This window comes from Trachemys scripta, chromosome 10, assembly GCF_013100865.1.
Source record: "Trachemys scripta elegans isolate TJP31775 chromosome 10, CAS_Tse_1.0, whole genome shotgun sequence".
In the NCBI taxonomy this organism is placed as follows: domain Eukaryota; kingdom Metazoa; phylum Chordata; order Testudines; family Emydidae; genus Trachemys; species Trachemys scripta.
In genome coordinates, this window is record NC_048307.1 from 38,085,265 (window position 1) to 38,099,910 (window position 14,646).

Below are 14,646 nucleotides of genomic sequence, written 5' to 3' on the forward strand. Positions count from 1 at the left end.
TGTCAACAGATAAGGTTCTGAACACACACAGGGAGCAGAAGTGTGGAGTCAAAATGTACAAGTTTGACACAGTCACTTGTCAGAGTAGAAGCACACTTCAACATAGCAGTACGACTAATATTAATTAAACTCTCACTCATTTCAGAACTTAATCAAGCCCTTCACCTCAGGAAAAGTCCCCCCCCCCAAAAAAAGGGGGGGGGGGTATGCCCTGCCCGTAGGTCAACAAACTTCAGCTCTTTTGATTCAATAGAGGAAGTTAATTCCAAAGTTGAGGACCCTCTACTCCTTTTATGTTTGTACTTACAGGTTGGCAGTAGAAATATCCAAATTGTTCTCAACAACACCTCTATCCCGATATAACGCGACCTGATATAACGTGGTAAAGCAATGCTCCGGCGGGGCAGGGCTGCGCACTCCGGCGGATCAAAGCAAGTTCGATATAACGCAGTTTCACCTATAAAGCAGTAAGATTTTTTGGCTCCCGAGGACAGCGTTATATAGGGGTAGAGGTGTACTAAGTACAAAGGGAAAGAAATAGTCTTAAGTATCCAAGACCCAATCCACAAAGTGCTTTATAGACTGAAGTCAGCACCATGAGAAAGTTTTTGTGGACTCCTCCCGCACTGCCCAAAAATATTGCTTATGTTCTCAGAGATATCTGTGAAATGCCCTGTTCTGTTCCTAAAGCCAGGTTTCCTACATGTGAGAGTATCAAGCTACTCACTTTGCCACCATCAGCCTTACCACAGAAGGCTTTGGCTAGTGAATGACAGTGACAAATCATGATGCTGTTACTCAGTGTCACCCCGGATGGAAATCATTGTGGGCAAAAGGGTAATTATTTCAAGTTTCCCTTCCCTCTAGGGGGTGGGGGGAAAGGGGAAGAGATAAGCCATGCAAACTCCATTCCAGTAAAAACACTGCATTTATCCCCAAAGAAATACTCATTGTTTCCATTATTACTCCAATAATCAAACACTGAAGATCCGGAAGCCCTGAATACACTATATGTGTTGCTTACAACAGTGCATGAATTTCTTGCTCTCTGGGATTATGAGTCCAAGTCCTCACTGAGAATTCAAACTCATGGAGAAGCAGCAGTGACATCTGAAACCGATCACTGAAGCCATTACCCTTGACCCCAAATCTCAGACCTAGAAAAATCGGTTACTCACCTTCTCGTAACCATTGTTCTTCGAGATATGTTGTTCATGTCCATTCCAATCAGGTGTGCACGCGCTGCATGCACGAATGCTGGAAGACTTTTCCCCTAGCAGTATCCATAGGGTCAGTCTGGGCACCCCCTGGAGTCGTGCCTTCATGATGCTCAATATAGGGCCCTGCTGACCCGACCCCCCCTCAGTTCCTTCTTGCCAGCTACTCCGACAGCAGAGTAGGAGGGTGGGTATTGGAATGGACATGAACAACACATCTCAAAGAACAACAGTTATGAGAAGGTGAGTAACTTTTTTCTTCTTTGAGTGCTTGTTCATGTCCATTCCAATCAGGTGACTCCCAAGCCTAAGTTCAGGAGGCAGGGTTGGAGATATTCACTGATTGGAACACCGCTCTACCAAAGGCCGCATCATCTCTGGCCTGCTGGGTAATCGCATAATGTGTGGTGAAAGTATGTATGGAGGACCACGTCATTGGAGGGATAGCTCAGTGGTTTGAGCATTGGCCTGCTAAACCCAGGGTTGTGAGTTCAATCCTTGAGGGAGCCACTCGGGGATCTGGGGCAAAATCAGTACTTGGTCCTGCTAGTGAAGGCAGAGGGCTGGACTCGATGACCTTTCAAGGTTCCTTCCAGTTCTAGGAGATGGGATAGCTCCATTAATTATTAATTATTATTGTATTTCATGGGGGGGGGGAACATTCGCCAGGAATGCAGCTGAAGAAGCCTGAGCCCGGGTGGAGTGCGCAGTGAGCAGAGGGGCAGGCACCCATGCCAGGTTATAGCACTCTCGGATGCAGGATGTGATCCACGATTAAATTAGTTGAGAGGAGACTGGAAGACCCTTTATTCTGTCTGCCACAGAATGGACTTTCGGAATAGTTGAATGGACTTTCAGAATGGCTTTGTTCTCTCGATGTAAAAGGCTAATGTTCTGCAGACATCCAATGAATGAAGCCTCTGCTTCCTGCCATTTGAGTGCGGCTTAGGATAGAACACTGGGAGGAAGATGTCCTGGTTGACGTGAAATTGCTAGACAACTTTTGGGAGGAAAGTTGGATGAGGCCGGAGCTGAACCTTGTCCTTAAAGAACACCATGTAAGGAGGCTCTGATGTTAGGCTCTTGAGCTCAGACACCCTCCTGGCTGACGTTATTGCTACCAGAAACGCCACCTTGTACGAGAGGTAGAGCAGGGAGCACGTTGTTAGCGGTTCAAAAGGCGGCCCTGTCAGAATAGAAAGGACCAGGTTGAGGATCCAGGCCAGGACCAGCTGTCGGACTTGCGGATATAGACTGTGGAGAGCTTTGAAGAAACGGCTGACCATAGGGTTGGCAAAGACTGACCGGCCCTCTGCGCCTGGATGGAAGGCAGAAATGGTGGCCAAGTGAACCCGTATTGACAACATGGACATACCCTGGTGCTTGAGATGGAGAAGGTTGTCCAGTATGAGTGGCATAGAGGTGATCGTCAGGGACAAATGATGCTGCGCCAACCAGATTGAAAATTTCTTCCACTTGGCAAGGTAGGTAGCTCTGGTGGAGGGTTTCCTATTGCCAAGGAGGACTTGTCTAACTGGGTCTGAGCAGGAGAGCTCCATTGGGTTCAGCCATGGAGCTTCCATGCCGTGAGGTTCAACTACTCGAGGTTCAGGTGCTGGAGACGGCCATGATCCTGAATTATCAAGTCTGTGAAGAGCAGCAAGGTGACTGGGGTTCCACGGACATGTCCAAGAACAATGTGTACCAGTGCTGGCGGAGCCAGGCTGGAGCTTTCAATATCACAACTTCTTGAGAGGGATGGGTGGGAACGTGTATAGGAGATGGTCTCTCCAGGGAAGGAGGAACACATCTGTTATGGAGCCCGGGCTGTGATTCAGGAATCATAGAAGACTAGGGTTGGAAGAGACCTCAGGATGTCATCTAGTCCAACCCCCTGCTCAACTGTTGTGTTGCATGGAAAAGAGGTCTACCCGGGGAAAGCCCCACTGCTGGAAAATGGAGTTTGCGATGTCCAGGCCCAGGGACGACTCGTGGCCATGGAACGATGTGCTGAGATAATCCGCTAACTCGTTCTGTACCCCAGGGAGGTACGATGCTTGCAGGTGTATCGAATACTCTACACAGAAGTCCCACAGCATGAGGGCTTCCTGGCACAGGAGAAAGGAGCATGCCACCCTATGTTTGTTGATATAAAACATCACCGTGGTGTTGTCTGTCATCACTGATACACATCTCCCCCCTTAAATGGGCTTGGAAAGGGTGACATGCCAGGAGTACTGCTCTCTGCTCTCTGACATTGATGTGGAGAGCGAGCTCTGCCTGAGACCAGAGGCCTTGTTTCCTGAGGTCTGAAGTATCCGTAACCAATGAGAGAATTAGCTGGGGGCTGGTGAAGAGGACCCCTGCACACACCACCTGTGGGTCAAGCCACCACAGAAGGGAGTCGAGGACCACATGACAGAGTCACAACCCTGTCAAACTGTCCCGAACTGGTCAATACACCGAGGCTAGCCAGTTGCTCCAGTCGTGGAATCTGAGCCTTGCATGTTGCATCACATAGATATAAGCGGTCATATGTCCCAGGAGTTTCAGACAATTCCTTGCTGTGGTGGTGGGAAACTGCCTGAGACTCCAAATAATGTCACCCAGGGTCCGGAACCTTGATTCCCTTAGGTACATCCTGGCCTGAGTTGAGTCCAGTACCATCCCTATAAATTCTATCCGCTGAACGGGGACAGTGTTGATTTCCCCACATTCAGAAGGCCCAGTTCATCAAACATCGCTCTTATGAAGTCGACTTGTACCTCCACTTGAATCCTGGAGCGGACCTTGATCAGTCAGTTGTTGAGGTGCAGAAACACCTATACCTGCCACCTGCGGAGGAACGCAGTCACCTGAGGTATTTTGTGTGGGACGGTGTGATTGCTATATGAAAGTACACGTCCTTCAAGTCAAGGGCAGCATAATAGTCTCCTGGACCCAAGGAAGAGATGATGGAGGCTAAGGAGACCATGCGGAATTTGAGTTTTTTCATAAACTTGTTGAGCTCTTGCAGGTTTAGGATGGGCCTGAGCCTGCCCTTGGCTTTCAGTATCAGGAAATACTGGGAATAGAAGCCCTTGCCCTTCTGCTCCTGAGGAACCTCTTCCACTGCCCCCAGCAAGAGCAGCGAGAGCACCTCCTGTATAAGGAGCTGCTCATGAGAAGGGTCCCTGAAGAGGGACGGGGAAGGGTGGTGGAAGTGCGGGAAGGTAGAAGATTTAAGTGAATATCCCCTCTCTACCACGTGGAGCACCCAACGGTCCAATGTAATACGGGCCCACGCAGGGTAGAAAGGGGATAGACGGGATGAAAAGGTAAGGCGGGATGGTTCCAGTCTTTGCACTGGTGCATCACCCCAGGGCGCACCTTCAAAAGGCCTGTTTTTGGCCTCAGGAGGGTTTAGACTGGCCAGACCCCTGCCCAGAGAAGGAATGAGGTCTCTTCCTGCGTGCCCCTCCTGCTTACCCTAAGGTTGATAATTCCTCAGTGGGGGCTGAGGTCTAAAGTGCCTCCGTTGGTTGGCAGGGGTGTGGAGGCCCAGGGATTTCAGGGTGGCTCAAGAGTCCTTGAGACTCTGCAGGCGAGAGCCAGTCTTCTCAGAGAACAAAGACTGACCCTCAAAAGGGAGGTCCTGGACTGTCTGCTGTACCTCGTACGGAAGGCTAGAGACCTGAAGCCAGAAACTCCTTCTCATAGCCACCCCGGTAGGTACGCTACCCCGGTAGCCATGGTGCGAGACGCTGTTTCCATAGTGTCTAAGACTGCCTACAGGGATGCACGAGAGATCAATTTGCCCTCCTCTACTAGTGCAGAAAACTCTGTGTGAGAGTCCATAGGCAGGAGTTCTGCAAATTTTTCCATGGTCCCTCAAGTATTGTAATTGTACCTTCTAACCACCGCCTGATGGCTAGCGATACGGAGCTGCAAATACGCCCCCCCCCCCCCAACCACCACCATTGAATAGATTTTCCTCCAGAAGAGGTCCAGTTTTTGGCCTCTCGATTCTTTGGAGAGGGCCTCTGGTAGCCCTGGTGCTCGCATTGGTTGGCCGCATTCCCTATCAGGGAGTCCAGCAGGGGGTGCGTATATAAGTGTTCATACCACTTGCCTTTTCACGTAGGCAGCAATGAGGATGGGGTCTGCCACTGGGTGTTAGTGGCATCGCTGATGGTCGCAATCAGCAGCCACACGATATGGGATGGCCCTGGAGGGGAAAGGCTATCAACCATCGGGTCGGCCTCCTCCACCACCTCCTCGGTTTGACGTTTAGGTTCTGGACCACCTGTCTTAGCAGCTGCTGTAGGACCCTGCTGTCCTCTAAGGCTGGAGAGGTTGATGAGCCAGTCATCGCTTCATCTGGAAATGAGGAGGATGAGGTGGCGACCAGTACTGGAGCCTGCTCCCTGCCCTCGGCCCCATTGGGGTCCCGTGGGGCAAGGATCACCAGTGCTGCTGTCGGTGCTACGGACAGTGCCAGGATTGGAGCCGCGCTCAGTGACAAGGATGTGAAGCAACTGGTGCCCCCTTCGTCAACGCCGCAATCAGTGCAGAGATCGTTGATGTCGGTATGGCTGCTGGATGGGTCCCTGCCAGGATCCCCAATGCGGAAGGCGTGTGCAGCAGAGGCCACCAATGCCCATCTGGAATCCTGGCTCTGCTCCTGGCTTTAGTGATAGGCCCAGGGTGTCCAGAAGGGCCACTGAAGAGCCTGCCACAGGCCTGGCCACAGTGCTGGGAAGGGCTGTCTGTTGCAACAGGAGTGAGAGCTTCTGCTCCTACTGGAATGCGATGACTCCGCTTCCGACTGAGGTTTCCGATTGTGATGACCACGGAGGAGCGGAGCCCCTTGATGCTGGCGAGAGATGCCAACTCGGGGACCGGAGCGAGCCACCAGTGCCAGGAGTCGATACACTGGGGATGATACCCTCATCACCACCATCATCGCCGGCTTGCCCACAGAACGTATTGGGCCAAGAATCGGTGCCGGCAAGCAGTGTGGGTCTGGACTCGATTGGATTCCTTCCTGGGACAGGAGTCAGCAGAAGGCCCACCGATTGGGTGCCTGACAGGGACTTGCTGGCCACCTGGTCTTTAGACTTGGTCGGGGAATGCCCTCTATTGGCCTTCTTTTTGTGGGGCACCAGGGAGTGGGGACTCACAGATATCTGGGACCTGTGCGCGGAGCTGTGGCGGTGCTGAGGGTCTCCAGAGGAGTCCTTCCTCGTCACTGGCTTGCACATCGATGGTGCTGGAGCACTGCGCACTAAGGAAGCGGCACTTGGGGCTGGGTCCGGTGCACTGGGCTCCAACTGAGGCCCACGTGCTGCCTCTATAAGTAAAACTCGGAAGCGCTGTTCTCTGTCTTTAAGGGTCCTGGGGCAAAACCCTCTACAAATATTACAACACTCCCTAAGGTGACCCTCACCGAGACAATTCAAGCACGAAGTGTACAGGTCACTTCTCAGCATAAACCTGCCGCAGTCCGAGCACAGCTTAAAGCCCGGGGACTGAGGCATACCCCAGTGGCTAGGGAAAAGCATCAGGGGCAGGGGGAAACCCCAAAGGAAACTTATGAGAAAAACTATCTACACTAAGTGTAACTACTCTACTACTAAATCTAACTATATATACATAAAGGGTGATTCTGCGAAGCACACGCTTGCTGAGGAAAGAGCAATGGAGTTCCAGCTAGCCGTCATAGGTGGTAAGAAGTAACTGGGGGGGGGTCGGGTCAGCAGGGATCTATACTGGGCGCCATGAAGGCGCGACTCCGGGGGGCACCCAGACCGACCCTGCGGATACTGCTAGGGGAAAAATCGTCCAGCTGTCATGCATGTAGGGCGCTCACACCTGATTGGAATTGACGTGAACAAGCACTCGAAGAAGAACTTGAGAATACAAAAGGGTCAACTTCACAAGAGTGATTTGTGAGTGTATAAAACAACATCAGTTTATCAGATACTACTGACCTTGCAATACACTTCACTAGGTAAGGCTGGGTCTTCTAACCTCAGCTTCTCCCTGAAAACACTGAAGATAGAGCAGCAAAATTTGGCAGGAGTCTATAAAGTAAAAAATATATATACTTTTTTTTTTTTTTTTTTTAAGAAGCCAAGGACTGAATAGGCCAAGATAACCTCTACAGGGCATGCACCATGAGAAAGCCTGCACTCCCACTGCCTTTGACGTATCTATTCTATGAATTCAGTCTCCAGGGTTGTCAGTCTAGTATTTTTCACCAGTACAAAATTCCCTTAAGATTTAAAAAAGAAAAGAAAGAAAGAAACCTGAGCTATAGATTCAGACCCTTGTAAATGCTTAATGATACCTGCGAGAGAGATTAAAGATTTTAAAGTGAGCCAAGTCCGTTCCCACAGCCAGGAAATTCCCACAGACATCCAACAGGCAGGGATTCCCCTCTGCTTCAGAGAACACCAGCAGCTGTTTGACAGTACCCTGGGGAGGGGAGAGAACAGCAACTTTAAATGTTAATTTTCTGACAGGGAGGTTTTTCTGTTAATTAAGCTTGCACATCAAGCCCACTTCTGTTTTATCCCAACAACCACCACCAATTAATAAGTGCATCACAGCAATTTCTTGATACTATCCTATCTAGGAACAGCTATACAATAGACCAGGGGGATGGGGGGAGAACAGTTACCCACCTTTTTGTAACTGTTATTCTTCAAGATGTGTTGCTCATGTCCATTCCACTGTAGGTGTGTGTGCACCCATTTGTGCAGCTGTCAGAGACTTTTGCCTTAGTGGTATCCATAGGACCAGCTGTGGTGCCCTCTGGGGTGCTGCGGTCACACCACAGTATATCAGGCGCTGCTGGCCCTATGCCCTCTCACTTCCTTCTTGCTGACCACTCCAACAGAGGGGCAGGAGAAATGAACACGAGCAACACATCTCAAAGAACAACAGTTATGAAAAGGTGGGTAAACATTTTTTCTTCTTTAAGTGTTTGCTCATGTCGATTCCATTGTAGGTGACTCACAAGCAGAATCCTCCAACGTGGACTCGGAATTCAGTCTTGCAGAGTGGAACACTGCTCTGCCAAAATCAACGTCGTCTTGAGCTCGTTGGGTCAGCGCATAGTGCGAAGCTAATGTGTGGATGGACGACACGTTGGAAAAGATGGGGATCAATATGAAAATTGAAAAGTGGATAAGAAACTGGTTAAAGGGGAGACTACAATGGGTCATACTGAAAGGTGAACTGTCAGGCTGGAGGGAGGTTACTAGTGGAGTTCCTCAGGGATCAGTTTTCGGACCAATCTTATTTAATCTTTTTATTGCTGACCTTGGCACAAAAAGTGGGAGTGTGCTAATAAAGTTTGCAGATGAGACAAAGCTGGGAGGTATTGCCAATACAGAGAAGTACCGGGATATCATACAGGAAGATCTGGATGACCTTGTAAACTGGAGTAATTGTAACAGGATGAAATTTAATAGTGAAAAGTGTAAGGTCATGCATTTAGGGATTAATAACAAGAATTTTTGTTATAAGCTGGGGACTCATTACTTGGAAGTAACAGAGGAGGAGAAGGACCTCGGAGTATTGGTTGATCACAGGATGACTTAGAGCCGCCAATGTGATATGGCTGTGAAAAAAGCTAATGCGGTCTTTGGATGCATCAGGCGAGGTATTTCCAGTAGAGATAAGGAGGTGTTAGTATCGTTATACAAGGCACTGGTGATACCTCATCTGGAATACTGTGTGCAGTTCTGGTCTCCCATGTTTAAGAAGGATGAATTCAAACTGGAACAGTACAGAGAAGGACTACTAGGATGATCCGAGGAATGGAAAAACTGTCTTATGAAAGGAGACTCAAGGAGCTTGGCTTGTTTAGCCTAACCAAAAGAAGGCTGAGGGGAGATATGATTGCTCTCTATAAATATATCAGAGGGATGAATACCAGGGAGGGAGAGGAATTATTTAAGCTCAGTACTAATGTGGACACAAGAACAAATGGATATAAACTGGCCATCAGGAAGTTTAGACTTGAAATTAGATGAAGGTTTCTAACCATCAGAGAGGAGTGAAGTTCTGGGGCAAAAGACATATCTGGTTTCAAGACTAAGCATGATAAGTTTACGGAGGGGATGGTATGATGGGATAGCCTAATTTTGGCAATTAATTGATCTTTGACTATTAGCAGTAAATATGCCCAATGGTCTGTGATGGGATGTTAGATGATGTGGGATCTGAGTTACTACAGAGAATTCTTTCCTGGGTATCTGGGTGGTTAGTCTTGCCCACATGCTCAGAGTTTAGCTGACTGCCATATTTGGGGTTGGGAAGGAATTTTCCTCCAGGGCAGATTGGCAGAGGCCCTGGGGTTTTTTCACCTTCCTCTGCAGCATGGGGCACGGGTCATTTGCTGGAGGACTGAAGTCTTCAAACCATGATTTGAGGACTTCAATATCTCAGACATAGGTTAGGGGTTTATTACAGGAGTGGGTGGGTGAGATTCTGTGGTCTGCGTTGTGCAGGAGATCAGACTAGATGATCATAATGGTCCCTTCTGACCTTAAAATCTATGAGTCTGTGACCAGGTTGCAGCCCAACAAATTTCCTGGATCAGCACTTGAGCAAGGAAGACTGCCGATGACGGCTGCGCCCTAATCGAGTGAGCCGTCACGATCGTGGGCAGGGACACCTTTGCCAGCTTATAACAGTAACGGATGCAGGCCGTGATCCAAGACAAAATTCTCTGGGCAGACACTGGGAGACCCTTCATCCTGTCTGCAACAGCAACAACCAACTGCGTGGACTTACGGAACGGCTTTGTTCTATCTATGTAGAAGGCCAGTGCCCATTTGATGTCCAGGGTATGCAGCTTGCATTCCCCATCCGTTACATGAGACTTTGGACAAAGGACCAGTAAGAATATGTATTGGCCAGTATGGAACTGAGAAACATTTAATTGACGCAGTAGACGCAGCTGGACCTCGTCCTTATCGATGATCGTATAAGGCGGTTCCGACGTGAGCGCCCTGATCTCGGATACCCTACAGGCCGAAGTTATAGCAACTAAGGAGGAGACCTTCCGTGATAGAAACAGGAGGGAGCAGGAAGCCAAGGGATCAAAGGGGGGGTCCCATGAGTCTTGACAGCACAAGATTCAAGGGGGGGGAAACCGGGTCCCGGATATGCGCATAGAGGCGCTCCAGACCTTTCAAGAACTGCGCTGTCATAGGATGGGCGAAGACCGACCTGCCTTGAAACAGAGGGTGGAATGCCGAAATGGCTGCCAGGTGTACCTTGACTGCACCGTTGGCTTGCGCCCTCCACCGTTCCCTGGAGTTGGTGGTGGGTGCTTTTGGTGGGAGGAACTCCCTGGGGCTAAGCCCTTTTGCAGGTCTGGAGTGGGCGTAAGGCCCGAACAGGGTCTTTTGCCCAGAGCCCCCTGGTCGGGCTTGCTTGGTGCCGACTTCTTTGTTTTCTTCTTCGGCACCGCGGATCGGTGCCGGGAAGAGCCTGTTGCCAGGGGTGCACCGAAGCCGAGGCGCTGTGTGCCATGTCGGGCCGTGCCGGCTCCAAAGCTGGGCACAGGGCAGCCTGCATCAGGAGTACCCTAAAGCTTATGTTGCGCTCTCTCTGTGTCCAAGGACGAAAGTTCTTACAGATGCGACAGCACTCCTTTATGTGGGATTCCCTGAGGCAGCTTAGACAACTATCTTGTGAGTCACTAACAGGCATAGGCCTGTTACACGTGGAGTAAGGCTTGAAATCTGGAGCATATCCTGCCTGGGGCAAAGTCCCCACTAGGACCCTATCTAACTAGACACTTAACAGCTAACAATGTGACGTGGCGGTGAAAAAAGCCAAGGCGGTCTTGGGATGCATTAGGCGAGGTATATCTAGTAGGGATAAGGAGGTGCTGCTTCCGTTGTACAAGGCACTGGTGAGACCTCATTTGGAGTACTGTGTGCAGTTCTGGTCTCCCATGTTTAAAAAAGATGAACTCAAACTGGAACGGGTACAGAGAAGGGCCACTAGGATGATCAGAGGAATGGAAAACCTGTCGTATGAAAGGAGACTCGTGGAGCTCGGGTTGTTTAGCCTAACCAAAAGAAGGCTGAGGGGGGATATGATTGCTCTCTTTAAATATATCAGAGGAATAAATACCAGGGAGGGAGAGGAATTATTTCAGCTCAGTACTAATGTGGACACGAGAACGAATGGATATAAACTGGCCGTGGGTAAGTTTAGGCTTGAAATTAGACGAAGGTTTCTGACCGTCAGAGGGGTGAAATATTGGAACAGCCTTCCGAGGGAAACGGTGGGGGCGAAGGACCTGTCTGGTTTTAAGATTAAGCTAGATAAGTTTATGGAGGGAATGGTTTAATGGGATAACATGATTTTAGTTAAATGAACAGTGTGCCATCGCTGGTAAATAGTATCAATGGCCAATGAGGGTCTGGCTGGAGAATCTTGCCTACATGCTCGGGGTTCTACTGATCGCCATATTTGGGGTCGGGAAGGAATTTTCCTCCAGGGTAGATTGGCAGAGGCCCTGGAGGTTTTTTGCCTTCCTCCGCAGCATGGGGCAGGGGTCGCTAGCTGGAGGATTCTCTGCTACGTGAAGTCTCTAAACCACAGGATTTGGGGACTTCAACAGCAGAGTCAAGGGAAAGGGGTTGGGACAGCTTTGTGGCCTGCATCATGCGGGAGGTCAGACTAGATGATCATAATGGTCCCTTCTGACCTTAAAGTCTATGAGTCTATGAGTCTATGGGCTAACTAACAATGATTAAACTATTTACAGTTAGAAGCACAAGGCTGAGATAGGAGAGAACCACTGACCACTTGCAAAGCAAGGGACAAAGGTGCTCCGACTGACCACCACAGGCAGTAAGAAGGAACTGAGAAGGCATAGGGCCGGAGATGCACGATATACTGCAGCATGAGCGCAATACTCCACAGCCGGCCCTATGGATACCACTAAGGAAAAAGTCTCTGCACGCGCCCATGTGCGCGGTTGTCGCACACATACAATGGAATTGACATGAGCAAGCATGTGAAGAAGAACTGGTCTTCCTGGTGGTCCCTCTGTCAAAGTCTCCCCACCTGTGAGCTGCTTTACAGGTCCAAAGCTTTAACATACATCTTCACAAAGCAACAAAGAGTCCTGTGGCACCTTATAAACTAGCAGACATATTGGAGCATAAGCTTTTGTGGGTGAATGTGGTGGAAATTTCCAGAGGCAGGTATAAATATGCAGGCCAGAATCAGTCTGGAGATAACGAGGTCAGTTCAATCAGGGAGGATGAGGCCTTCTTCTAGCAGTTGAGGTGTGAAAACCAAGGGAGGAGAAACTGCTTTTGTAGTAGGCTAGCCATTCACAGTCTTTGTTTAATCCTGAGCGGATGGTGTCAAATTTGCAAATTAACTCAAGTTCAGCAGTTTCTCTTTGGAGTCTGGTCCTGAAGTTTTTTTGCTGCAGGATGGCTACCTTTAAATCTGCTATTGTGTGTCCAGGGAGGTTGAAGTGCTCTCCTACAGATTTTTGTATATTGCCATTCCTAATATCTGACTTGTGTCCATTAATACTTTTACGTAGGGATTGTCCAGTTTGGCCGATGTACATAGCAGAGGGGCATTGCTGGCACATGATGGCAAATATTACATTGGTGGACGTGCAGGTGAATGAACCGGTGATGTTGTGGCTGATCTGGTTAGGTCTGTGATGATGTTGCTGGTGTAAATATGTGGGCAGAGTTAGCATCGAGGTTTGTTGCATGGATTGGTTCCTGAGTTAGAGTTACTATGGTGCGGTGTGTGGTTGTTGGTGAGAATGTGCTTAAGGTTGGCGGGTTGTCTGTGGGCGAGGACTGGCCTGCCTCCCAAGGCCTGTGAAAGCGAGGGGTCGTTGTCCAGGATGGGTTGTAGATCACTGATGATGCACTGGAGAGGTTTTAGCTGAGGGCTGTAGGTGATAGCCAGTGGGGTTCTGTTGGTTTCTTTCTTGGACTTGTCTTGCAGCAGGAGGCTTCTGGGTACACGTCTGGCTCTGTTGATTTGTTTCTTTATTTCCTCATGCGGGTATTGTAGTTTTGAGAATGCTTGGTGAAGATCTTGTAGGTGTTGGTCTCTGTCTGAGGGGGTGGAGCAAATGCGGTTATACCTCAGCGCTTGGCTGTAGACGATGGATCGTGTGGTGTGTCCGGGATGGAAGTTGGAGGCATGAAGGTAGGCATAGCGGTCGATGGGTTTTCGGTACAGGGTGGTGTTAATGTGACCGTCACTTATTCGTACCGTGGTGTCTAGGAAGTGGACCTCCCATGTAGATTGGATCCAGACTAACATGGCTACCCCTCTGATCTTCACAAAGATTCACTTTACAAACTATCCTGCCCAAAAGATAGGATTGCGATTTTCTTCAACTAAGAGGGATAAATGGATAGCATTCCCTTTAGATCTATCAGTGCTTAACCAATCAGCAAGTCAGAGTTCACAGTGCAACATGAGTCTCATCCTGTCTCTAGGAGTCAAACATACCATGCTCACAGCACTTTTAGCCTCCATGACACCAGAAACAAAACACAATTGAATTTGGTTTGCTAGATAGTTTTATTATGCTTGTGGTCATATTTTTTAAAATTATACATAAGTGAAACACAGTCTATCCTATCTCCTTTGAGTTATATTGAATTCGGTACAGAAATTCTGTATTTATTCTACATATAACCATACATATTAGGGACCAATCATAGGTTTCTCTTTCTGATTCTCATAGACTAGCACAATGCTGCAATAAAACGGTTACCTACCTTTCGTAAATGTTGTCCTTTGAGATGTGTTGCTCATGTCCATTCCATGGCAGGTGTGCATGCGCCATGTGCCCTGTTGGAGATTTTCCTTCCAGTGGTATCTGGGGGAGCTGGCTCTAGCACCCCCTGGAGGCCTGCACAAATGTGCCAGTATAAGGGGCGCCACCGGCCCTGCGCCCTTCAAGTTCCTTCTTGCCATCAACTCTGACAGCAGGGTAGGAGGACAGGTCATGGAATGGACATGAGCAACACATCTTGAAGAACAACAGTTACGAAAAGTAGGTAACCGTTTTTTTCTTCTTCAAGTGCTTGCTCATGTCTATTCCATGTTAGGTGACTCACAAGCAGTGTCCTTGGAGGTAGGCTAGGAGTTCATGGGCGTGCCGATAGCAACACAGCTCTCCTGAAACTAGAGTAGTCTCTGGCCTGTTGCCTGATTGCATAATGGGATGCAAACCTGTGGATCAACGACCATGTTGCAGCCCTGCAGATGTCCTGGATTGGTATTTGCGCCAGGAGGGCCACTGAAGATACTTGTGCCCTTGGTAGAATGGGCCTTCACAATGGCCAGAGGCAGGACGTTCACTTGCTCATAGCATGCCCAGATACAGGCCATAATCCAGGACGAAATCCTCTGTGAGGAC

At 49.1% G+C, this 14,646-nt stretch overlaps 1 protein-coding gene across 6 annotated transcripts in view; it reads right to left on the minus strand.

Moving 5' to 3' along the window:
• Nucleotides 1-14,646, minus strand: part of IFT140 (intraflagellar transport 140) — a 247,720-nt gene that overhangs the window by 132,759 nt on the left and 100,315 nt on the right. For all 6 annotated transcript variants that reach the window (XM_034784204.1, XM_034784203.1, XM_034784206.1 and 3 more), the window contains one exon: nt 7,549-7,676. In XM_034784204.1, the coding sequence (XP_034640095.1) occupies nt 7,549-7,676 (128 nt within the window). The remainder of the gene's footprint in view (nt 1-7,548; nt 7,677-14,646) is intronic.